The sequence below is a fragment of the Aotus nancymaae genome, unplaced genomic scaffold (assembly GCF_030222135.1).
Source record: "Aotus nancymaae isolate 86718 unplaced genomic scaffold, 86718_ANA_hifiasm-v0.15.2.pri h1tg000059l, whole genome shotgun sequence".
Taxonomy (NCBI): domain Eukaryota; kingdom Metazoa; phylum Chordata; class Mammalia; order Primates; family Aotidae; genus Aotus; species Aotus nancymaae.
The window spans coordinates 42,996,724-43,023,155 of NW_026988473.1; the positions used below are offsets into that span (position 1 = coordinate 42,996,724).

Here is a 26,432-nt window from a genome sequence, read left to right on the forward strand (position 1 = left end):
CAAACCCATTATGATTATTATGAATAAAATTGATATGGTAATAAACAGAAGGCTACAATGATCTTAAGTGAAATAACTCAGTTAAATATTCAATGTTCTCACTTATAAGTGGGAGCTAAATAATATGTACACATGGACATAAAGAGTAGAATAATAGACTTTGGAGACTTGGGAGGGTAGGAAGGGGATTGGGGGAGATGAGAAGTTATTTTAGTGGGTACAATGTATACTATTCATGTGATACACTAAAAGCCCAGACTTTACCACTATGTGATACATACCTGTACCAAAATTGTACTTGTACCCCCTAAATCTATAAAAGTAAAAACAGGCCGAGGCCAGGTGCGGTGGCTCACGCCTGTAATCCCAGCACTTTGGGAGGCTGAGGCAGGTGGACTGCTTGAGATCAAGAGTTCAAGACCAATCTGGCCAACATGATGAAACCCCATCTCTATCAAAAATACCAAAAAAAGGCTGGGCGTGGTGGCTCACGCCTGTAATCCTACCACTTTGGGAAGCTGACGCCGATGGGTCATGAAGTCAGGAGTTCAAGACCAGCCTGGCCAACATGGTGAAACCCCATGTCTACTAAAAATATAAAAAATTTAACCAGGCGTGGTGGCGCGCACCTGTAATCCCAGCTACTCAGGAGGCTGAGGCAGGAGAATTGCTTGAACCCAGCAGGCAGAGGATCCAGTGAGCCAAGATTGTACCACTGCACTCCAGCCTGGGCAACAAAAAAAAGGGCCTAGACAAAAGGAGTTCTGGCTCTCATGTTAAACTGGGTTTGTGACCTCCAACAAATTGCTTGAGTTCCTTGCCCTCCATTTCCTTATTTGTAAGATAATCACTTAAGTCCCCAATATACTAATGAACCCCTCAAAACTGATTGTTTTTGTTTGCTTTAGTTCTGATTACTTGCCTGCAGGAAGGAGTGGGGAACAAACTTTTTAAAAAATTTAACTCATAGAACTTTTTGTTTTCTTTTACAGATGATTCCTTCAGGGTTACCAGAACTTACAAGTATTCAAGATTTGAAATATGTTAGAGATGCACTTCAACCCCAAACTACAGATGCGGAAGCTACAATTTTCTTTACTAGGTAAGGCATATTTAAGTATACTGCAGAAGGAACATACAATTTTGCTTTGATTTACCTCAGTTTAAACAAATACAATGCTATTAATCAAAATTCTGATTTATAGGAACAAATTCTGACTCACAGTATTTGCACATAGTAGGCTGTCAAAAGTTTATTTATTGAATAAATACAAAGGATTTACAATAATATTTTTTAAAATATACTTATTTGTCTCAATTTCTCAAGGTTTATTTAATATGTAATTTCAATGATAAAAACGTATTTTTCTACAGTGCCATGTACCATTTTAAAGTGTTTTTAAATTTTTTATTTTGAGACTGAGTCTTGCTCTTTTGTCCAGGCTAGAGTGCAGTAGCACAATCTCGGTTCCCTGCAACCTCGGCCTCCTGGGTTCAAGTAATTATCCTGCCTCAGCCTCCCGAGTAGCTGGTACTATAGGCATGCACCACTAACCTCAGCTAATTAAAGTCTCTATCTAAAATGATACCTGTACTAATCTGTTTTTCAGAATTTTGTTGTAACAATTTCCATGAAGACCTTAGGTGTTCTTAATACAGCAAACTCTGGGTCACTGCTGCAAGTAAACTATTAATATGGCATAGTACTTGAAACACATATACCAATGACTGGTACTTGAATTTGTTATTGCTTTAAAAACAGATCTTCTGGTTGGGCATGGTGGCTCATGCGTGTAATCCCAGCACTTTGGGAGGCTTAGGTGGGCAGATCACCTGAGTTTGGGAGCTTGAAACTAGCCTAACCAACGTGGAGAAACCCCGTCTTTACAAAAATACAAAATTAACCGGGCCTGGTGGCACATGCCTGTAATTCCAGCCACTCAGGAGGCTGAGGCAGGAGAATTGCTTGAATCCAGGAGGCAGAAGTTGCGGTGAGCCAAGATCATGACACTGAACTCCAGCCTGGGCAACAAGAGAGGGTTTTCTGTCTCAGAAAAAACAACAGGTCTTCCTGACAAATATGTTCTAAAGGTCTGGTGATCAGATTGATTACTGACTACTGCTGCCACATCATCATCATCCCATAGCAGGGAGGGGTACCTGAGCTCATGTTCTTTTCTCTCCTTTTTCTCTTGCCTTCTTCCTCTCAGTGGAGAAGAGGTATAAAAAAACACTGACTGGCCTTTCCTAGTCTCAAGAGTCTGGGCTGAAAATGCATGGAAGGAAGCTGACTTTTATAGCCTTTCAAACTAATCCTGACAATTTAGGTATTGATGGGTTTTCTTTTCTTTGTGTTTTAAGAGATTCATTGGCTCCCCTGGGCAAAACTACAAAGCAGGCATGTATTTGTCTACCTGCTTAGACTTCCATAACAAAATACTATAGACTAGTGGCTTAAACAACAGATAGTTATTTTCTTACAGTTCTGGAGGCTTGGAGGTCCAAAATCAGGGTGCCAGCCAATTACATTACTGGTGAGGGCTCCCTTGCTAGATTGCAGATGGCCACCTTTGCAGTGTGTCCTCACATGGTGGGGGAGAGCTGACTCTCTCATCTCTTCTTAGAAGGACACACCTGTTGGATTAGGGCTCTACTGTTTATGACTTCATTTAACCTAAATTACTTCCATAAAGGCCCTATCTCGAAATACAGGCGCTGTGTTGGTTGGGGCTTCAACATACGAATTTCAGGGAACACAAACATTCAGTCCATATTGAGGCAAAAGCCTGTGTTTGAGATTCTCTCATTTCTCTTTTAGAATCTCCTTCTTTCTTCCTTCCTTGTTTCTGAGACTTTTTGTTTCTTTTGCTTACCTAAAATGTTCTTTCCAGGCCTACCTTCCAAACTCTCCAACCTGTCAAAACTTCTTTTCCCAACTGAATGAAAATATGATTACCTGAAGGAGTCTGACACTGAATTCTACAATTCTACTATTTGATAGAAGAGAATTTTTAAAATTTGGATTACTATGTTTTTGTGATTTTTTTGGAGACAGTCTTGCTTCATCACCAAGGCTGGAGTGCAGTGGCGCAATCTCAGCTCACTGCAACCTCTGCCTCTTGGGTTCAAGCAATTCTCCTGCCTCAGCCTCTGGAGTAGCTGGGATTATAGGCATGCCTCACCATACCTGACTAATTTTTCTATTTTTAGTAGAGTCCTGTTGGCCAGGCTGTTCTCGAACTCCTGGCATCATGTGATCTGCCCACCTCGGCATCCCAAAGTGCTGAGATTTACAGATGTGAGCTACCATGCCCGGCCCTTGGATTACTTTCTTTCACACCTATTTGTCATCTTTCTCCTTTATTAAAAGGGAATAAATTCCTGAAGTCATCTTTTTAGCATTATACCAATCATCATCTATCTGAAATAGTTCTTTAATTAGTCTTGGGGACCTTACAGGGTTCAAGAAAACCAAGCATAATTTCTTTCTTGGGCTAAATGATTTTGTTGGGGTGAGATGTATCTTAACAAATCTTTGGCCTATAGAACAAAGGGAATCCTTGGCAAAGTGACAACCTGGTAATATTTTTAAAGGAATGAAAGTGGTTTTCGTCATTTATTACATTGAAAGAATTTACCATGTGTTCTCATTTACTATTAACGAATTTTCTGATTACTTTGTAGGCTTATTGAATCAAGTCTGGGAAGCATTGCCACGAAGTTTAACTTCTTCATTCACAACCTTGCTCAGCTTCGTTTTTCTGGTATTCCTTCTAATGATGAGCCCATCCTTTCATTTTCACCTAAAACATACTCCTTTAGACAAGATGGTCGAATCAAGGAAGTCTCTGTTTTCACATATCATAAGAAATACAACCCAGATAAACATTATGTAAGTTTGATTTCAGTATCTGTAAACAATCATGCATGTATTATTGTTGTCCTTCCTACTTCCTTTGCTAACTCTGCTAAAGTTCCAAGCATCTGTTCTATTCATGTTTGTTTCTTTCATGAATGGTCCATAAATAAGTAAATGTACTCGAAGCATCCCTAAATTTTTTGGGTATTTAATTCTTGCTGTATTTGCTTCAAACAATAAGGACCAAGTGATATTCTTTTAGAGACAAGACTAAAAGGATGGTGCTATTCTCATTTTTCTCATTCTTCAATTTTTTTACTTTTATTTATTTGGTTTTTTGTTTATTCTTCAGTTTTTTTACTTAAAGGTAAAGTGTGCTTGTTGTAACAAATTCAATCAATATAGACGTATATAAAGTAAAAAGTCAAAGTTCCTCTTCCAGTCTGATACAAAACACACACACACATTGTCTTTGAACAGATGCAGGATCTTCAGCATGCTTTTTCCCCTTCAAGACTATAACGTTCTTTTACTTTTCACCCTTGTGCTAACTTTTTTGTTGGATAATACTTTCCAGAACTGCCAGTTTTTAAATTTTTGGGAAAATGATAGACTTTAAAAAGCTATTTCACTATTGTTTTAATTTTCATCTATTTTGTTAATAAATTTTAGTATTATTTTGTGTGTTTATTAAGTTATCCTAACACCATTTTATTGCCTAGTCTATTCTCTCCCCAATATACTACTATCTTTAAATTTATATAGATCCCCAAATTTGTTTCTGGCTTTCTACAGATAGATCTGACTTGGCACCAGTATTATATTCTTTAAAGTATTGTAACTTTATAAAAGTTTAAATATGTTGGGCACAATGGCTCACGCCTGTAATCCCAGCACTTTGGGAGCCCGAGGCAGGTGATCACCTGAGGTCGGGAGTTCGAGACCAGCCTGACCAACATGATGAAACCCTGTCTCTACTAAAAATATGAAAATTAGCTGGGCGTGGTGGCATGTGGTTGTAGTCCCAGCTACTTTTGGGAGGCTGAGGCAGGAGAAACGCTTGAACTCAGGAGGCGGAGGTTGCAGTGAGTTGATAGTGTGCCATTGCACTCCAGCCTGGGCAACAGAGTGAGACTCTGTCTCAAAAAAAAAAATGTTTAAATAGCCAGCAAAACAAGTTTTCCTTCACTACCCTCTCACAAAGCTTTTGCCTTTTTTTCAACTGACTACTTATTTATTTTAGAGATGAGGTTTCACCATGTTGGCCAGGCTGATCTCAAACTCCTGACCTCAGGTGATCCACCCGCCTCAGCCTCCCAAAGTGCTGGGATTACAGGCGTGAGCCACAGGGCCTAGCTGTATTTTTATGTTATTTTATTTTGAGGCAGAGTCTCACTCTGTCATGCAGGCTGGAGTGCAATGGCACGATCTTGGCTCCTGCAACCTGTGCCTCCCAGGTTCAAGAAATTCTGATGCCTTAGCTCCCGAGTAGCTGGGATTATAGGTACCCACCAGCATGCCTGTCTAATTTTTGTATTTTTAATAAAGATGGGGTTTTGCCATGTTGCCCAGGCTGGTCTCAAATTCCTGGCCTCAAGTGATCCACTCACCTCAGCCTCCCAATACAGGCATGAGCCACCATGCCTGGCCTATTTTTATTTTTACTTTTTGAGACACAGTCTTATTCTGTACCCTGACTGGAGTACAGTGATGCAATCTTGGCTTACTGTAGCCTTGACACCTGGGCTGAATTGATCCTCCCACCTCATCTTCCCAAGTGGCTGGGGCTACAGATGTGTCCCGCTACACCTAGCTAATTTTTGTATTTTTTGTAGAAACAGAGCCTCACTATGTGCACAGGCTGGTCTCTTCTCCCAGGCTGAAGCCTTGGCCCCTCAAAATGCTAGGATTATAGGCATGAGTAACCGTGGTCAGCTTACACTTTTAAGTTCTAGTTTATATATCTTAGGGTGATTATGATAACTCTTAAAAATGTAGTTACATGTGCTATAAATACAATGACTTATATTTGCTTTTTCCTATTAATGACATATCTATTACCAAGATAAAAGTACTTGAACTATATATAACAAGCTATACATTTCTTTTCTGTCAGAAAAGGAGATTTTATTGCTCTGTTGGCTAAGATCAATATAGGAAAGAAGGTTTTGTGTTTTGTTTGTTTGTTTGTTTTGAGACAGAGTCTCACTCTGTTGCCCAGGCTAGGGTACAGTGGTACCATATTTGCTCACTGCAACCTCCACCTCCCAGGTTCAAGTGATTCTCCTGCCTCAGCCTCCCAAGTAGCTGGGATTACAGGCACGCAACACCATGCCCAGCTAATTTTTATATTTTTAATAGAGATAGGGTTTCACCATGTTGGCCAGGCTGGTTTTAAACTCCTGACAGGTGATCCACCCACCTCGGCCACCCAAAGTGCTGAGATTAAAGGCGTGAGCCACCACACCCAGCCTGGAGATAAGGTTTTAAATATAAATTTTATGTGTTTGTGGTGTAATTTCTTTTCAGATTTATGTAGTCCGAATTTTGAGGGAAGGACAGATTGAACCATCATTCGTCTTCCGAACATTTGACGAATTTCAGGAACTTCACAATAAGCTCAGTATTATTTTTCCACTTTGGAAGTTACCAGGGTATGTATCCATCCATGTACATTAATCCTTTTTGTAGGCAACAAGTTGTTATCAAATGTAGGTGAAAAGCTTTGTGTTAACACTATGGGCCATGTGTGGCTTATTTTCCTTTGTATCACAAGGACCTAATACAAAAGTAGACATAAACAAGGAACTGTAAGTTTTTGTTGAATGAATACATGATCAGGATATTAAAATATGAGATTTTCTAGACTTCTAACTTTTACTGAGGCTTTAACTTTGCTAAACACAAGATAATAATTTGGAATCTTGGTTTTGAAAAAAGTCATATGTGGCTGGGCATGGTGGCTCAGATGCTCATAATCCCAGCACTTTGGGAGGCCGAGGTAGGGAAATAGCTTGAGTCCAGGAGTTTGAGCCTAGCCTGGTCACCATGGTGAAACCCCATCTATAAAAACAAAAATTAGCTGGGTGTGGTGGCACATGCCTGTAATCCCAGCTGCTCAGGAGCTGAAGTGAGAGGACTGATTGATACCACAAAGTGGAGGTTGCAGGGAGCCAAGATCACATCACTGCACTATAGCCTGGGCAACAGAGTGAGATCCTGTCTCAAAAAACAATCAATGCAGAAATAATCTATCGTGGGACATACTGAGCTTCTCTGATAAAAAACTGAAGCAAATACCATCAAGACTGTCAATCAAAATCTTAGTTTTGTATCTGATACCCTTTGGGAGTCCTCAGTTTTAATGTAGCCCAATGACCAGTAGATTTCCTGTGTTGAGTTGTTCATATTTTCTTCAGATTAGATTTCAAAAGTAAGGAGGAAGTAAAGTGGGTATTAGAGTTTTGTTTCCAGGTACAGTTTCATTTTTCCACTGCTACCAAAATAAGTGCAATTAAGATTATCCTTTCAGCACTTTACTTAGGCCTTACGTTATTATTTGTAGATTTTACTGTGTATATAATAGCTGTGGCTGATTGAGTAGTGATTTTTTTTTTAGGGATCAGATCTGGATAAAATATTTATGAGTGATTAAACTTGAGAAGAAACAGTAGAAAATAAGTATTAGGTAGGTGCAAAAGTAATTGTGGTTTTTGCCATTACTTTTAATGTCAAAAACCACAGTTACTTTTGAACCAACCTAATAATAAATATAGGAAATCAACCCGTATACCTTTTCTACCAAGCTCATAAAAGGAAAATGGGTAATTGAACTATGTTGTCTCCAGTACTTTGAAGAGAAATCACAAAAATTTATTTATTTTATTTTGAGACAGAGTCTTGCTCTGTCACCCAGGCTGGAGTTCAAGTGACTCAGCCAGGTTCAAGTGATTCTTTTGCCTCAGCCTCCCGAGTAGTGGGATTATAGGCACCTCCCAGCACGCTCGGCTAATTTTTGTATTTTTAGTATAGACAGGGTTTCACCATATTGGCCAGCCTGGTCTCGAACTCCTAACCTCAAATGATCTGCCTGTCTTGGCCTCCCAAAGTGCTGGGATTATAGGAATGAGCCACTGTGCCTGGCCACAAAATATTACTTCATAATGGATCAAGACTTTACTCTGTCTTTATATAAAATAAGTTTATTTCTAAGGAAATACTGTACTTATTTAAATCCCACTTGTTTTTATTTTTCTTTTGTAGCTTTCCTAATAGGATGGTTCTAGGAAGAACACACATAAAAGATGTAGCAGCCAAAAGGAAAATTGAGTTAAACAGTTATTTACAGAGTTTGATGAATGCTTCAACAGATGTAGCAGAGGTGAACTTACTAAATAAGAAGTAATAACATCCTTGTATCTTTTGTGTTGTATAATATTTAAATTAATGAATTGTTTTCTCTTTAATCTTAGTGTGATCTTGTTTGTACTTTCTTCCACCCTTTACTTCGCGATGAGAAAGCTGAAGGAATAGCTAGGTCTGCAGGTGAGATTATTTTTTTTCTCTTTATTGGTAACTCATGATCTGTAAGTCCGTAACTTCTGAGTGAGTATGGTAGAATGATAGTGGGCTTACTAGCTGTAGTCTGAGAATGAGAGGAGAGTATTCTTTCTAAGCTAGTCTATTTCTGAATAAATATAACTTTCCTAATAGATGTGGTTACTAAAGGAGTATAAATCAATGACCTAACCCCGTTGTTTACTTCTTTTTTCCCCTCCCTTCTGTCTGCACCACATGCGATGGTCTTGAAAATAAAGCAAAATCCTTTGATTTGCTTGAACCACTACAACCAAGATAAAATAAAGATGAAACTATTTGTATTTTCAGATGCAGGTCCCTTGAGTCCTACTCCAGGCCAAATAGGAGGAGCTGTGAAATTATCCATCTCTTACCGAAATGGTACTCTTTTCATCATGGTGATGCACATCAAAGATCTTGTGAGTGATTACAAAGAATGATGGTTGTAGAGGAAACCCTTACCTTGGTAGGAAGCATTGCTGTTAAGGGACTGCTTTTCTTTTTAGGTTACTGAAGATGGGGCTGACCCAAATCCATATGTCAAAACATACCTACTTCCGGATACCCACAAAACATCCAAACGTAAAACCAAAATTTCACGAAAAACGAGGAATCCGACATTCAATGAAATGGTAAGTTAATATCATTTCTAAAAGTTTCCTTGGTTTATTGAGTTTTTTTTAAATTTTCATCTTTAAGTTCTGAGGTACATGTGCAGGATGTGCAGGTTTGTTACATAAACGTGTCATCATGGTTTGCACACCTATAAACCCATCACCTAGGTATTAAGCCCAGCATGCATTAGCTATTTTTCCTAATGCTATTCTTCCCCATCCCATCCCCTAGCAGGCCCCAGTGTGTTGTTCCCCCTGCTCCCTGTGTCCATTGTTTTCAGATTTTAAAACATTTTAAGGCCAGACGAAATGGCTCATGCCTGTGATCCCAGCAATTTTGGAGGCCAAGGTAGGTAGATCACTTGAGCTCAGGAATTTGAGACCAGCCTGGGCAACATGGTGAAATTCCATCTCTATAAAAAAAAATTAGTTAGGCACGGTGGCACACACCTATAGTCCTAGGTTGCAGGAGGATTGCTTGAGCCCAGGAAGTCAAGGCCACAGTGAGCCATGATCCTGCCACTGCACTCCAGACTGGGCAACAGAGTGAGACCCTGTCTCAAAAAAATAAATAAATAAATTTTTAGGTATCAGTTGCTGAACTATTTGTTATACAATGTACACCAATAACAGTCCAATAGTATTTAACAAAATGATATAGAATAGAGCCCTCATAGACCTTAGGAGCCATAATTAACTACTTTGCCAGTGTGTGAACCCCCCTCTATAATAGTCACAAAAAGTGGTTGTCTAGTCTGTGCACACTTACTTACTTCCAGGCTATTTGGTTTGTCTTGGATAGCTCCACTTCTTAGATTATTTTTTATACAAAGCTAAAATTTTGGCTGGGTGCTGTGGCTCAAGCCTGTAATCCTAGCACTTTGGAAGGCCAAAGTGGGTGGATCACCTGAGGTCAGGAGTTCAAGACCAGCCTGGCCATCATGGTGAAACCCCATCTTTAAAAAAAAAAAAAAAAAAACCAAAGCTAAAATTTTGATTTTCTGAGGCCATCTGTGTGGTCTCAGTTATACCTGTTGGGGCCATACAGAACTACTCTTCTTCCTTCTATGAGGTGGCCCTTTCAGATAATTGAAGTTCAGATGTCCTTCCATTCTTTTAAAACATCTAGTACTTTTACCTTAATTAATTTGGAGTGCAGTGGTGCAATTTCAACTCACCGCAACCTCTGCCTCCTAGGTTCAAATAATTCTTGTGCATCAGCCTCCCAAGTAGCTGGGACTAAAGGTGAGCGCTACCACGTCCGGCTAATTTTTGTATTTTTAGTAGAGTTGGAGTTTTACCATCTTGGCCAGGCTGGTCTCGAACTCCTGACTTCAGGTGATCCACCTACCTCAGCCTCCCAAAGTGCTGGGATTACACGTGTGAGCCACCACACCCAGGCTGTTTTCTTCTTTTAGTAACCCTCTTAGAGTACTCAAAATTGAAAGCAGGCCAGGTACAGTGGCTCATGCTTGTACTCCCAACACTTTGGGAGGCCAAGGCGGGAGGACTGGTTGAACCCAAGAGTATTAGACCAGCCAGGGTAACATAGTGAGATGCTGTCACTACAGAATATAACAAATTAGCCCAGCATAGTGGCATGCACCTGTTGTCCCAGCTATTCAGGAGACTGAGGTGGGAGGATCACTTGAGCCCCAGAGGTTGAGGCTTCAGTGAGCTGTGATTGCGCCACTGCACTGCAACTTAGGGGCAACAGAGCCAGACTCTGTCTCAAGAAAAAGAAAAAAAAAAAAAAAAAGAAAAGAAAGCAGGGCCACGGGTTGTGGCTTGTATCTCTAATCTCAGGACTTTGGAAAGCCGAGGCAGGAGGATTGCTTGAGGCTGGGCATTTGAGACTAGGCTGGCCAACATAGTGAGACCCTGTTCTACAAACCATTAAAAAATTAACCAGGCATGATGGCATGCACCTGTAGTCCTAGCTACTCAGGAGGCTGAGGCTGGAGGATAGCTTAAGCCCTTGAGTTTGAGGTTACAGTAAACCATGATTGTGCCACTGCACTCTAGCCTGGGCAACAGAGTGAGACACTGCCTCTTTAAAAAAAACAAAAAGCAAAGCAATAAGCAAAATATCAACTGAATTGCATGGAGTATAACTGTGACTTTGCTGAGAGTGACTCACAGTCAACTTATAAACTTAGTACCTATTAAAACATGCTAAAGTTCCCCCCACTTCTCTCTTATTAAACTACTTCTTTAGGATAAACACATCTTTTGTATATCCACACGATGTCTGATTAGAGATTGGAAGCAGATAATTCTGATTTCTCATTAAGGTTATAAATTTATTAAAACCTACAGAAAATCCTTTGACCTCTTTTTCTTTTTTTTTTTTTTTTGACAGATTCTCACTCTGTCACCCAGGTCAAGTACAGTGGTGCAATCTTGGCTCACTGCACCTCTGCCTCCCAGTTCAAGCGATTCTCATGCCTCAGCCTCCCGCGTAGCTGGGACAGGCATTCGCTACCATGCCCAGCTGATTTTTGTGTTTTTAATAGAGATGGGATTTTGCCTTGTTGCCCAGGTTGGTCTCAAACTCATGACCTTAGGTGATCCACGTGCCTTGGCCTCTCACAGTGTTGAGATTACAGGCGTGAACCACCGTGTCTGGCCAATCCTTTGACTTCTTTAAAAGCACATACAATGCTTGATAAAGACCAATTGGTATTTTTTTTTTTTTTTGAGACCAAGTTTCCCTCTTGTTGCCCAGGCTGGAGTACAATGGCACGATCTTGGCTCACTGCAACCTCTGCCTCTCAGGTTCAAGCAATTCTCCTGCCTCTGCCTCCGAAGTAGCTGGGATTACAGGCACCCACTGCCATGCCTGGCTAATTTTTGTTATTTTCAGTAGAGACAGGGTTTCCCTATGTTGGCCAGGCTGGTCTCGAACTCCTGACCTCAGGTGATCCACCTGCCTTGGCCTCCCAAAGTGCTGGGATTATAGGCGTGACCCACAGCGCCTGGCCATTTTAAGTTATTTTAGCCAAACAGTGAGGACTAGTTTAAGGAGATATATGATGAGCTTTCTGGAAAAATTAAAATTTTAAGTGTTCAATGTGATGTGAGTTTGAAACAGAATAACTTTGTAACACTCCAGACTTGCTGCAAACTGCATTTTTAGTTGGGTGATTTTGTATTTAATTATGAATAATCAAATTATTTCATGGTATAAAAACTCCAACAGAAAAAAAGACAACAAAAGGAAATTTTAATCCCTCCTTTTTGGCAGAATAATTATAATTACCTCCCAATTTGCTTCCTTCCATTCTTTTTTTTTCTCCAGCTATTAGATCATCTTATGGTATACTGTAATTTCCTTTCACTTTTCCGTCACATCCAGTTCAGAAAAACTGTGTTTCTATCTTTAATTTTATTTTTATTGGTTTTTTTTTTTTTTTTTTTTTTGAGACAGAGTCTCACTCTTGTTGCCCAGACTGGAGTGCAGTGAGGCGATCTCAGCTCACTGCAACCTCTGCCTCCCAGGTTCAAGGATTCTCCTGCCTCAGCCTCCCGAGTAGCTGGGATTACAGGCGCCTGCCACCATGCCCTGCTAATTTTTGTATTTTTAGTGGAGACGAGTCTCACTATTTTGGCCAGCCTGGTCTTGAACTCCTAACCTCAGGTGATTCACCCACCTCTGTCTGCCAAAGTGCTGGGATTACAGGCATGAGCCACTGCACCCAGCCTCTAATTTTTATTTTTTAGCTAATGATTAGTCCTGCTTTGAACCTCTCTCTGTCAGACATAACAGGAATAATAGTACAATCCAAGACTCCTGAAATAAAAAATGTCCTTCTAAAGTATTGAGACAAAACCTACCAGATGTGTCATAATAAGTGTCATTCATTATGGTCACTCTTTAGCTAATATTCTCACATGTTTTCACTTGAAGTGTTCCAAGAAATCAAACAAACTTTAATTTGTAATTTACTGTTTCTTTTTTCCTTTGTTGTAGCTTGTGTACAGTGGGTATAGCAAAGAAACCCTAAGACAGCGAGAACTTCAACTAAGTGTGCTGAGTGCAGAATCTCTGCGGGAGAATTTTTTCTTGGGTGGAGTAACTCTGCCTTTGAAAGATTTCAACTTGAGCAAAGAGACAGTTAAATGGTATCAGCTGACTGCAGCAACGTACTTGTAAACTAGTGAATGTCTCAGCTTTGGAAGCAAGGACAGTTATAAACGTGCATGCGTTTATAGCAGAGACACACACACTTGTGAATTTTGTATAGTATTTTATACTTGGACAGAACTTATATAGTTAAATATACTTGCTGCATTTGAACACATCTATTGGACCAACAGTCACGTAACTAACCTTTTTGAACTTTTGGAAGCCATTGCTGTTTTAGTCATTATGCAGAATGCTATAAACCCTAACCTTATTATATACTAATTCCTGAAAAAGACTTTGAGACAGTACTATGTCAGTTCAGCCACCTATTTTGCATTGTTTTCTATGAAGAGGCAGGGCATATGTGTTTTCCTGTTGTGCACTTTTTATAGCCTTTACCACTGTGTAATGTTCACAAACACCAAAGTAAAGGAAAGATGCAGGATGTTACCATAACATGCAGCTGCTATTCACGGAGCTGAAAAACAAAGCACAAATAATAGACAGCTATGTTAAGAACTACTAAGTAGTTTATAGAAGTAGGTAAAAACATAACATTGCTTTTTATTCATGTATTTAAAGCCTTTTTCAGAATAAGTGCCAGTTATTGATGTTGTAAATAATGGTGCCTTAACTTTGTATGCTTCCCTGGCACTTCATTTCTGTTTTTTTTTCCTGATTTGATAAATAATTAGTACATAATTTTCACTCACTTTCAGCTTACTAAAGACAAGAAATTATGTACATGTACTAATGTTTTTCCCACAGAAAATCATTTTCTCTAATTCTGATGTATGAAATAATTATTTAAATGGTCAAGCCATTTAAATTTTTGTTGCCCAATACCTGAACAAGACTCATCAATGTGATTGTACAATAAATTCCATCATTCCAGTATAATCCTACATTTATTCCAGGAGTGGTAATTTCACCTCCCTACATCTATACTCCACTCCCTCAGTACACAAGTGAATAATTGTTCATCCATGTGCCCATTCCTGAGTAGGGCAGGCTATCACAAGAGGCCTCTGACAGTTATAGGGTCCAGATTAAACTTTAATATAGACCTTTCGTCTATGTAGACTAGTTTGTCTTGTAAACTGTCTTACTGACATGTGTAAACATTGTACATTCACATGAAAAGTTATTTTCCTTTATATAATGGGATTCAGAATCATAAGGGGGGACAGGATTGAAATTATTCTACAGTAACCATTAAGAATAAGATTTGGTCAGGCACGGGTGGCTCACACCTGTAATCACAGCACTTTGAGAGGCCAAGGCAGGCGGATCACCTGAGGTTAGGAGACTAGCCTGGCCAATATGGTGAAACCCCATCTCTACCAAAAATACAAAAATTAGCTGGGCGTGGTGGTGGGCGCCTGTAATCCCAGCTACTTGGGAGGCTGAAGCAGGAGAATCACTTGAACCTGGGAAGCAGTGGTTGCAGTGAGCCGAGATCATGCCACTGAACTCTAGCCTGGGCAACAAGAGTGAAACTCTGTCTCCAAAAAAAAAAAAATAAGATTCATTATTTTTATTAGTTATCAACTTTAGACACAATTTCGTTAGTTGGGATAAATACATATATATAAGAACTCTCATGGTTAGAATAGAAATTCAGATACTTTAAAAATGGCAATAGAGATTGTACCAATCAGGTTGCTGTGAGAAAACTAACAAAATATGCAATAAAGAATACGAAGAGGGGCGGGACAATCGCCAATTCAGTTGCCCAGAACAGAATTTTTATGAACTGCACAAATGTTTAATGTAAATGGTGATACCTACGGAGAAGAAATAGAAGAGTTGATAATATATCAGTGGGATGGGGTCGGGGAAAAACTTGAAATTTTTGGTGCCTAACACTAATGGTCCATTTGTAGTTAAACCCATGAGTATGGTATATTAATGTCTTTTTTTAATGTTAAAATGTGTTGTCTATTTAATAAGTTAATTAAAATGCATATGAAAGCACCACTATTTGCTTTTTCCACAGATCGATAACATTTCCTTGAAGTATGTAAGTAGCTTTGCAAATGCAAATGTACTAGTAATTTTCACATCAGCTTTTGAGACCTAATTCCATTCCACCAGTTGTCTTAGCCATTGTAATTTAAAAACAAACCAACAAACACTGTCTTAATAGAGGTCATTGTTAATTGGACTCAACATGTGCTGCCTTTTTGCAGTCTGTTATGGCAGTGTCTTTTAGCACAAATAATAGAGCTAAAAAATGTGCTGTCACTTCAATGATAAGAAATCTGGACTCATATCTAAAAGTGTGTATTATAATGCTGTACAGTTAAGAGTTCAGAACAAGTGGTAATGTTTTAATTTAACTCATCTTGTGCCTTCTTTACTCATTCAGACACATACATTTTACGTATGGTTTAATATAAATTATTTCTTTGTTAAATGCTAATCTTCAGCCCATACCAAAAAATAAAAATAAAAAGAGGAGAGCCTCTTTGCACTACTACTATCAATCAGTTTTAAATCAGTTGGACTTTTAAGCATTTTTTAAAAGCTCACATTAAAGTAAATCTGAAAAACAAAAGTTTAACAAACTAGCCAAGACACTAATTTTTATGTATAATCACAATCTTTTATACCTACCTTTATTGACTAAATTATGCTACATGTTAAGTCCTGCATCAGAAGAATTCTTTCTTCTTGCCATGTTTTGGGATTTGAAGATAATGGTTCACTCAAAGAACCTATTATTTTCTCTACTGAGGAACCCAATGTAGAACTTGCACTGATATTTTTATTACTGCCTTTATATGAATCTATAGGTATCTAAATGTTAAGGCATGTATGATCTTTGATAATTTCTTTTTTCAAATTAAAGTTGTATAAAAGTTTCAATATCTTGCCTTAAAATTAGTTGCCTGTTCTTTTTAGGATTCAAATATTATGGCATTTAAAAAAGAAAACATTCACTTTTGAAACAGACTTCAGATCAAAAAGGACTGAAACCCCACTATCATAATCCATAAATTTATTTCCATGTTGTTTGACTAGCAGTGCATATATGAATGAATATGGTAATTAGTCTCATCTATAAGAACCAAATACTTTAATTATATTAAGGTAGTGAATAAAGATGTATAATATTTTTATTAATACCCTAAATATATTCAGTGGATTGAATGTGATTTCATAACTATACTACAATTGTATTAAAATATTTCTGGAATAAAAGAACTCTGCTATCATTTATTTCCTTATTGATGTACTAACATTTCTGGTTCCAAACTTTGTTATGAGCTCATATTCTTTGCATTCTACAAAAATTAGCCAGGTGTGGTGGTGTGTGACTATAGTCCCAGCTATTTGAGAGGCGGAGGTGGGAGGATCACTTGAACCCAGGGAGGTTGAACTGCAGTGACCCATGATTGTGCCACTATACTCCAACCTGGGCAACAGATTGAGACCCTGTCTCAAAAAAATAAAAATAAAATACAATAACCAAAACTTAAAACCTAATGGATAGGTTAAACAGTTGGAAGTAGTGAATTAGAAAATAAATTAGTGAGAATGCAGGGACAAAGAGAGACATGAAGAGAAGACATGGAAGAGAGTGGAAAGGTCTATTATACATTACACATTTAATCAGAGTTCCAAAAGGTGGATGCTATTAAGGAAGCATCCATCTTAATTTTTGAGATGCAAGATATTCTTTGCATCTCACCCAGGAGTTTATTAGGTTCAATAATCTTGAATTTCAGAACTAGCCTGTCAGTTGCCCCTAAAAATGTCCAAATAGAGATTCTGACTTCTTAGTGTTACTTTTTTTTTTTGAGAAAGATTCTCACTCTGTCTCCCATGCCTGGAGTGTAGGGGTGCCATCTTGGCTTACTGCAGCCTCTACCTCCTAGGTTCAAGCGATTCTCCTGCCTCAGCCTGCTGAGTAGCTGGGACTACAGGCATGCACCACCATGCTTGACTAATTTTGTATCTTTAGTAGAGACGGGGTTTTGCCATGCTGTCCAGGCTGGTCTCAAATGCCTGACCTCAAGTGATCTGTCCCCCTCAGCCTCCCAAAATGCTGGGCTACAGGTGGGAGCCACCGTACCTGGCCTAAGTGTTACTCTTTGAAGGTCTGGATTGCTACCACTTTGCTATAGTCCCATCACTATTTTTTAGAAGGGAAATGCTTCTGTGAGTGTCATCCCTGGCCTTTGGTACTTAAGATATTAAGTAGTGCAGCAACACCTTTGTTATAGACATATCTATAGAACTGAGAAATGTGGATTCTTCTAATACAGTACCTTCCTCCTGTAATGATAACAGTGTGAAGCTATGGTTCTCTGACCCTAAGATAACATGTGAAAGGGCCCGGAGACCATGAAAGCAATAACTGAATTATTTCACCCTTACTTTTTTGAAAAACTTCATTATGCAAATCTTAAGCATATACAAAATTAGACAACAGCATAATGAACTCCATGAGTGAATCCATCACAGAGCTTCAATAGTTATTATCTTAGGACTAACCTTGTTTGCTCTCTATTAAGTTGTTCCTAGGTATAGGTATCTTAGCTAATTTATCCTATTTAAGATTCTTAAAACTGGATTAGAGCTGGGTGCAGTGGCTCATGCCTGTAATCCCAGCATTCTGGGAAGCCAAGGCAGGCGGATTACAAGGTCAGGAGTTCGAGACCAGCCTGGCCAATATGGTGAAACCCCTGTCTCTACTAAAAATAGAAAAATTAGCCGAGCATGGTGGTACGCTGAGGCAGGAGAATTGCTTGAACCCAGGAATTGGGGTTGGCAGTGAGCCAAGATTGTGCCACTGCACTCCAGGGTGACAGAGCGAGACTCTATCTCAAAAAATAGGCCGGGTGCGGTGGCTCAAGCCTGTAATCCCAGCACTTTGGGAGGCCGAGGCGGGTGGATCACGAGGTCAAGAGATCGAGACCATCCTGGTTAACATGGTGAAACCCCATCTCTACTAAAAATACAAAAAACTAGCTGGGCATAGTGGCGCGTGCCTGTAATCCCAGCTACTCAGGAGGTTGAGGCAGGAGAATTGCCTGAACCCGGGAGGCAGAGGTTGCGGTGAGCCGAGATCGTGCCATTGCACTCCAGCCTGGGTAACAAGAGCGAAACTCCGTCTCAAAAAAAAATAAAAATAAAATAAAATAAACAAAAAAAACCTGTGGATCAGTAGCTGTCTTCAGTTCTGAATACTTGGTAGCCATTATTGTTTCAAGCATTTTGTCTGCCACCTTTTGGAACTCTGATTAAATGTGTAATGTATAATAGACCTTTCCACTCTCTTCCATGTCTTCTCTTCATGTCTCTCTTTGTCCCTGCATTCTCACTAATTTATTTTCTAATTCACTACTTCCAACTGTTTAACCTATCCATTAGGTTTTAAGTTTTGGTTATTGTATTTTATTTTTATTTTTTTGAGACAGGGTCTCAATCTGTTGCCCAGGTTGGAGTATAGTGGCACAATCATGGGTCACTGCAGTTCAACCTCCCTGGGTTCAAGTGATCCTCCCACCTCCGCCTCTCAAATAGCTGGGACTATAGTCACACACCACCACACCTGGCTAATTTTTGTATTTTTTTTGTAGAAATGGAGTTTCATCATGTTGCCCAGGCTCATCTCAAACTCTCAAATACCTGGGCTCAAGTAATCTGCCCACCTTGGCCTCCCAAAATGTTAGGATTACAGGTGTGAGCCATCACACCTAGCTGATTCTTGTATTTTTTCATTTCAAGAATCACTATTTGGTTCTTTTTATTTGTTTGAATCATGATCCAGGAAAGACACACAACACTGTCAAGATTATTTAAAGAAAAAAAGTGGTTTTTTTTGACCATTGAAAAAAAGAAAAGGTTTTTCTAACAAATGGTGCTGGGACAACTGGATAACCACATGCAAAAGCATGAGTTAAGACTCTTACATCACATACAAAAATTAACTCAAAATGGATCAAAGACCTAAACATAAAAGCTTAAACTGGTTGGGAGCAGTGGCTCACACCTGCAATCCTAGTACTTTGGGAGGTCAAGGTGGGAGGATCCCTTGAGCCCAGGAGTTAGAGGCTGCAATAAGCCAGATTGCATCACTGCACTCCAGCATGGGTGGCAGAGTAAGACCTTGTCTCTGGAGAAAGAAAAAAAAAAGCCAAAGCGATAAAACTCTTAGAAGAAAACAAAAACATGGGTGTACATACATCTTTGTGACCTTGGATTTGATGATTCTTAGATGTGATACTGAAAGCATGAGCCACAAAAGAAAAAATGGATAAACTGGAACTTCATTAAAATTAAAATCTTTTGTGCATCAAAGGATGCTATTAAGGAAGTAAAAGACAACCCGCAGAATGGGAAAAAATATTTCCAAATAGTGTACATGATAAAAGAAATAGTATCCAGAATATATAAAGAATTTTTACAACTCAACAAAAAGACAGTCCAATTTAAAAATGGGTAAAGGGCTGGGCACAGTGGCTCATGCCTGTAATCCCAGCACTTTAGGAGGCTGAGGCAGGCAGATCACCTGAGGTCAGGAGTTCGAGACCAGCCTGGCCAACATGGGGAAACCCTGACTCTACAAAAAAAAAAAAAAAAGCCAGTTTCGGTGGCAGGCTCCTGTGATCCCAGTATTCAGGAGGCTGAGGCAGGAAGATCACTTGAATCCGAAAGGCAGAGGTTTCAGTGAGCCAAGATCGTGTCACTGCACTCCAGCCTGGGTGACTGACAGAGCAAGAAAAAATAAAATGGGAGTTGCTTGGAGGTTGGCGGCGAAGGCTAGCAGACGGAGCGATCATGTCGCACAAACAAATTTACTATTCGGACAAATACGACGACGAGGCGTTTGAGTATCGGCATGTCATGCTGCCCAAGGACATAGCCAAGCTGGTCCCTGAAACCCATTTGATGTCTGAATCTGAATGGAGGAATCTTGGCGTTCAACAGAGTCAGGGTTGGGTCCATTACATGATCCATGAACCAGAACATCACATCTTATTGTTCCGGCACCCACTACCCAAGAAGCTGAAGAAATGAAGCTGGCAAGCCACTTTTCAGCCTCAAGCTTTACACAGCTGTCCTTACTTCCTAACATCTTTCTGATGACATTATTGTGTTGCCTTCTGTTTCTCACTTTGACATTTAAAAGATGTTCAATACACTGTTTGAATGTGCTGGTAACTGCTTTGCTTCTTGAGTAGAGCCACCACCACCATAGCCCAGCCTGATGAGTGCTCTGTGGACCCACAGCCTCAGCTGAGTGTGACCCCAGAAGCCACAGTGTGCTGTGTCCAGAACACACTTGGCAGATGAAGGAAGCATCTGAGATTAAGAACATGGCTGTTACAGGGATCATGTAAACTTGTTTTTATCTGCCGGGTGTTGTATGTATGGTGACTTGTGGATTTATGTTTCAGTGTACTGGAAACTTTCCATTTTATTCAAGAAATCTGTTCATGTTATCAACCTTGATTAAAGAGGAAGTTTTTATAATCTTAAAAAAAAAAAAGAAGAAAAAGAAAATGGGCAAAAGGCCGGGTGCTGTGGCTCAGGCCTGTGATCCCAGCATTTTGGGAGGCCAAGGCGGGCGGATCACCTGAGGTCGGGAGTTGGAGACCAGGCTGATCAACATGGAGAAACCCGTCTCTACTAAAAATACAAAAAGTTACCCGGGCGTGGTGGCACATGCTTGTAATTTCCAGCTACTCGGGAGGCTGAGACAGGAGAATCGCTTGAACCCGGAAGGCGGAGGTTGCGGTGAGCCGACATCGCGCCATTGCACTCCAGCCTGGGCAAGAAGAGCAAAACTATGTCTCAAAAAACAAAAATAAAAACAAAAAACAACTTCTTCCTTGACGGTTCCCTTTCCCCAGGAAATTCAATTGCCTAATTTTATCTCTCATCCTCTAGGCCTTTGCAATATTGCTCCCAGGGCGCTTCCCCGTCCGTCAACGCTCTCACTTGGGAACACGGCTTGGTTCACTTGTTCTCTGCTCAGAACAAGCTTCTGCCCAATCCTTCTCCCCGGCGAGCCCAGCGCCTCAAAGCCCTGCGCAGGGGAATTCGATCGCGGCCGGGGGCGGACGTCCGCGGGAACCTGGTTCAACTCTTTACCATCAGTGACTCTCTCCTGACAGATAAGGGTAGGAGTCAGAGATAAGAAATGAAAGCAGTGGCTGGGCCATTGCCTGCTATTATATCTGTGAATTTATTAGGCGCAGGGCGGACTCTGAGGAATCTAGTGGCAGGACAAAGCCCGCCAGTGGCGAATGAACAAACACCTGTGTATAGCTGATCCTTCCAGATCTACCTGTTCCATGCCCACCCCCAGCGCAGCACTCAAATCTACGATCTCGGCGTCTGCAGCAGGGAACTTTGACGCAACCCGGCGTCAGCCTCAAATTGCCGCTCTGGCCACAAAGCTGACCAAAGACCAATGCATGCCGGGATGAGGCCCGGCCGATGGAGGAGGCTTGTGCGACGCTGAAATGCATTTCGGGAGATGTAGTCACACAGACGGCGGTGACTGAGCAGCGTAACTTCGCCTCCTGCGTGCGAGGAAGCGGGGACGTGTGAGGTCACTTCCTGCGTGCTGGGTGGCTTCCTGCGGCATTTCTAGCCTTGCTTTCTTTTCGTTGCCTGATCGCCGCCATCATGGGTCGTATGCATGCTCCCGGGTGAGCTCGGGGCATCGAGCCGGATTGCGGGGCGCGGGTGGGAGGAAGAGAGGGAGTGTGGGCAGCGGGCCGAGGGGATGATGTTCTGGGCTGCTGTGGCACGGGCCGCCACCTCACCCCGAGACTGCTTCTCTCCCTAGGAAGGGCCTGTCCCAGTCGGCTTTGCCTTATCGCCGCAGCGTCCCCACGGTAAGTAGCGCGCGGGGACCGGGGAGAAGCCTGGTTTGCATTTGTCTTGGGTTAAGCGACGCCGGGGCGAGGAACTTGCGTGTATGAGGAGCGGTGTTGCCGTTGGATAGGCCGCTGTGCTTCGGCGCCATTCCTGGTTTCTAATCTTAAGGCTGCTTTCAATTCCATAACAGTGGCTGAAGTTGACATCTGATGACGTGAAGGAGCAGATTTACAAACTGGCCAAGAAGGGTCTGACTCCTTCACAAATCGGTGAGTGTTTGTGTCTAATGTAGCCTCTTTGCTTGTCCTCCTGTGGCTTCTAGGGTCTAGTAGACGGTAAAGTTATTTTAAAAATCGCGGGCCGGGCGCGGTGGCTCAAGCCTGTAATCCCAGCACTTTGGGAGGCCGAGGCGGGTGGATCACGAGGTCAAGAGATCGAGACCATCCCGGTCAACATGGTGAAACCCCGTCTCTACTAAAAATACAAAAAACTAGCTGGGCATGGTGGCTCGTGCCTGTAATCCCAGCTACTCAGGAGGCTGAGGCAGGAGAATTGCCTGAACCCAGGAGGCGGAGGTTGCGGTGAGCCGAGATCGCGCCATTGCACTCCAGCCTGGGTAACAAGAGCGAAACTCCGTCTCAAAAAAAAAAAAAAAAAAAAAATCGCCAGAACTGTGATCTCGGCACCGTGCTAGGGGCGTCATTGTAAGCATTTTATATGTACTGATCTCGTTTAATTCTGACGTCAATACTTTGAAGCAAATCTTCGTAGCTTTCCCCCGAGTGTACAGTTGAGGAAACAGAGGCACAGTGCAGTTGGATACTAACCAGCTCCAACTCACACAGCTATCAAGTGGAGGAGTTGGAATTGGCTCAGCAGAATGCTTGACACAGTTCCTCAGTTAGGGGTGGTTTGAATCTCAGCCGCGTGTGACTTCTTGCAAGTGGCTTCATTCAGCAAATGTTTGGCTGCTAGGTGTTGAACATGGTTCTAGGGCCTGAGAATACAACTAAATTCCCCTCCACACACACAAAAAGCCAGCCGCAATGTGCCTGTAGTCCCAGATACTCGGGATGCAAAGGTGGGAGAATCACTTGAGCCGAGAAGTCCCAGGCTGCAGTGAGGAAGCCGATGCACTCCTGGGTGACAGAGCGAGACCGCCTCCCCCTAACCTTTTTTTTTTTTTTTTAAATAACAGTCTCAAAAAAAAAAAAATCAGCATGGCGTGCAATGGCGTTTTCGTGGCTCACTGCAACCTCCAACTCTTGGGTTCAAGCAATTCTCCTGCCTTAGCCTCCCTGATAGCCGAGATTACAGACTCCCGGCTAATTTGTGTATTTTTTTATTTTTATTTATTTATTTATTTATTTTGAGACGGATTCTCACTCTGTGGCCCAGGCTGGAGTGCACTGGCACGATCTTGGCCCACTGCAACCTCTGCCTTCCGGGTTCGAGCAAGCAATTCTCCTGACTCAGCCTCTGTAGTATCTGGGACTACAGGCCACACCACCATGCCCAGCTAACGTTTGTATTTTAGTAGATACGAGGTTTCACCATGTTGAGGCTGGTCTCAGACTCCTGACCTCAGGTGATCCACCCACTTCAGCCTCCCAAAGTGTTGGGATTACAGGCGTGAGCCACCACATCCTGCCTAATTTTTGTATTTTTAGTAGAGATGGGGTTTCACCATGTTGGCCAAACTGGTCTCGAACTCTTGACCTCAGGTGATCTGCCTGCCTCAGCCTCCCAAAGTGCTGGGATTAGAGGCATGGGCCACCGCATCTGACCCTACTTCTTAAAAGGGGGCGGGGGTGCAAAATGTCTACACTCCTGGAGCTTGTAGTCTAATGGAGGTATAACACACCAAAAGAAAATATATCATAGATTGTAAGTAGTCAGGACTCATTAGAGGTTTAAAAGAAATAACGTGTAAAGTTTTTAGAAGACTGATCAGAGTTCTTAATAAAATATTAGCTGTTTTTTAAAGACGAGGTTTCACCGTATTCATCAGACTGGTCTCGAACTCCTGACCTCAGGTGATCCACCTGCCTTGGCCTCCCAAGTGCTGGTGTTACAGGCGTGAGCCACCGCGCCTGGCAGCTGTTTTTAATTATAGAACAGATAGACATACTGGAATCTCATGAATTCCTTTGGTCATCTGTATTCCAGCAAGCTCACTGTGATGATGGTTTTCCAACATTCGCAGTTTCCACCAGAAAGGTTTTCCTTAGTGTTGGGTAAACCTTCTTTGGATGTCTGAGTGAGCTTTACATGCATTCCCATGTTGGTTTCCATGGTGTATAAAAGACCCTCTTTTATAGATAGGAAACTATGCCCTGGTATCTGAGCCTTGACATCATATTTCCTAGTTTGTGTTTGTTGTTGAAAGTTAAACATGATTCCCTTTCAGGTGTGATCCTGAGAGATTCACATGGTGTTGCACAAGTACGTTTTGTGACAGGCAATAAAATCTTAAGAATTCTTAAGTCTAAGGGACTTGCTCCTGATCTCCCTGAAGATCTTTACCATTTAATTAAGAAAGCAGTCGCTGTTCGAAAGCATCTTGAGAGGAACAGAAAGGTAAGCTCATAAAACCTGGTGCTAAATAGGACTGCTTGTACTAAGTTTTTTCAGTAAAATATAATTTGTCTGGTTTGAATTATCCAAGGTGGGTTAGTACACAAATTAGTGTAGTGTAGTGTGGCTTTGAAGTTAAAATTCTACCCAGAGATTTTAATTAGAGAAAGTGCATGGTATCTCTACATTCTCTTATTAAATTAATGTTTGATAATGTTTGGTCATTTTGAGTGGTTTTCTTGAATTGCATCAAATTTTGTTTTTAGGATAAGGATGCTAAATTCCGTCTGATTCTGATAGAGAGCCGGATTCATCGTTTGGCTCGGTATTATAAGACTAAGCGAGTCCTCCCTCCCAATTGGAAATAGTAAGTATCAGCTTTTTTGTTGTTGTTGTTGTTATCAAGAATAGGAGTCAGCCAATAGTAAATCTTAGAGTAAAAGTCCTGGTGGTAAATATGTTTAGCCTTGGGGGCTATTTGGTTAACTGCTCTTTGAGCTCAGGTCTGGTAGTGGGAAAGCAGCCACAGGAAATACATAATCAAATGGGTGTGTCTGTGTGTCACTGAAACTGTATTAAAGACAAGCAGAGGGCCGTAGTTGCAGACCCCAGATTTAGACCATGAATAATAAGCCCTTTGACTCACTTAGATAGTAGGTAAATTTTCCTTTCATATCTCTGCTCCCAGGAGTTTTGAATTAATTTTTGCATGAATTGCTCACTATGACTGATTGCCAGACATTCGCAGTTTCCACCAGAAAGGTTTTTCCTTATGTTGGCCAGTTCTTCCTTGGATGTCTGAGTGAGCATCTTCATTCATTATGCTTAAACACAATGAGCTGGTTCAGCAATTCAGTAATTTGGTGCATTTTATATAGTTTGGATTTATTAACTGTTTGGGAATAGCTCCATTAGTGGGGAAATTCTGTTAATGAATGTGGAGGGACAAGTATTAATCCTGATTTTCTTTCCTCCCCCTTTTTTCTTTTTTAGTGAATCATCTACAGCCTCTGCCCTGGTCGCATAAATTTGTCTATGTGCTCAAGCAATAAACATGATTGTTTAACTAAAAGCATGTTTTGTATTTCAGTGTCTATCTGGTTCCTATGTGCCAATCTTTTTTGATTGCGGGGGGTAGTGTTTTAGGTGAGTGATGTTGGAATATTCCAGGGAGCAGTAAGATAGTGTCCATCACATCCCGTAACTGGCCCCTTAAACCAGTTGAGCAGCTTATAACCTCATAGGTAGTTGCTTTAAACATGGAGAACTGGAAGACACTAGAAAATAATGCCTTCGTGTTTGTTTTGGTGTCATGGCAAAAATGTTTTTAAGTATTTTTGATACATTTAATGTTAAAGACTGAGATAGATCCCTGGCAGATGTTAACCACTTGTAGCATCAGAAATAATATTAGGTTGCTACAAAACTGCAGTTTTTTAAATGCAAAAGCCACAATTACTTTTGCACTCACCTGATACATGAAAGTGTCACTGGAGGGAGGGGAACTTTTGCTATGGAGAGATACTGGATCTTGCGGTGAGGGTTAAAGATGAAGGGATCTAGGGGTTAGTAAGCAGGCACAGTTCGTCTGGAGCACAGGGGGTTTAGGAAGAATATCTGAAATGAGCTTGGGTCCCTGGCATTTGAAAATTTTTTAGATGGGTTAAAGTAAAATTTACTTGTCTCGGTATTGTGTTTTATTTAATTCATTTTTGTTTTGTTTTCTGTTTTTTTTTTTGAGACAGAGTCTTGGTGTCACCCAGGCATGATCTCCACTCACTGCAACCTCCACCTTGTGGGTTCAAGTGATTCTCTTGCCTCAGCCTCCTGA

General features: G+C 41.0%; 3 protein-coding genes and 1 non-coding gene across 5 annotated transcripts in view; all 4 read left to right on the forward strand.

The window, feature by feature from the left end:
* Positions 1–16,405, forward strand: part of PIK3C2A (phosphatidylinositol-4-phosphate 3-kinase catalytic subunit type 2 alpha) — a 113,120-nt gene extending 96,715 nt beyond the window's left edge. For both annotated transcript variants that reach the window (XM_012456555.3, XM_064365135.1), the window contains 8 exons: positions 993–1,102; positions 3,685–3,892; positions 6,389–6,513; positions 8,123–8,240; positions 8,332–8,404; positions 8,747–8,856; positions 8,944–9,069; positions 13,025–16,405. In XM_012456555.3, coding sequence (XP_012311978.1) covers positions 993–1,102; positions 3,685–3,892; positions 6,389–6,513; positions 8,123–8,240; positions 8,332–8,404; positions 8,747–8,856; positions 8,944–9,069; positions 13,025–13,207 — 1,053 coding nt within the window. In that variant the 3' untranslated portion in view covers positions 13,208–16,405. The remainder of the gene's footprint in view (positions 1–992; positions 1,103–3,684; positions 3,893–6,388; positions 6,514–8,122; positions 8,241–8,331; positions 8,405–8,746; positions 8,857–8,943; positions 9,070–13,024) is intronic.
* A 3,470-nt stretch (positions 16,406–19,875) lies between these two features.
* On the forward strand, positions 19,876–20,248 carry LOC105720213 (cyclin-dependent kinases regulatory subunit 1-like). Its single transcript, XM_064365546.1, has one exon. The coding sequence runs from the start codon at positions 19,973–19,975 to the stop codon at positions 20,210–20,212; it is 240 nt and encodes a 79-aa protein (XP_064221616.1). The 5' UTR covers positions 19,876–19,972; the 3' UTR covers positions 20,213–20,248.
* A 1,501-nt stretch (positions 20,249–21,749) lies between these two features.
* Positions 21,750–25,685, forward strand: RPS13 (ribosomal protein S13). Its single transcript, XM_012456556.2, has 6 exons — positions 21,750–21,852; positions 21,993–22,041; positions 22,215–22,293; positions 24,435–24,604; positions 24,868–24,968; positions 25,595–25,685. The coding sequence occupies exons 1-6, from the start codon at positions 21,830–21,832 to the stop codon at positions 25,626–25,628; spliced, it is 456 nt and encodes a 151-aa protein (XP_012311979.1). The 5' UTR covers positions 21,750–21,829; the 3' UTR covers positions 25,629–25,685.
* On the forward strand, positions 24,199–24,288 carry LOC135270379 (small nucleolar RNA SNORD14). The gene has a single exon (XR_010338523.1). It is a non-coding gene; the product is annotated as a small nucleolar RNA SNORD14 (small nucleolar RNA).
* Positions 25,686–26,432: the final 747 nt, after the last annotated feature.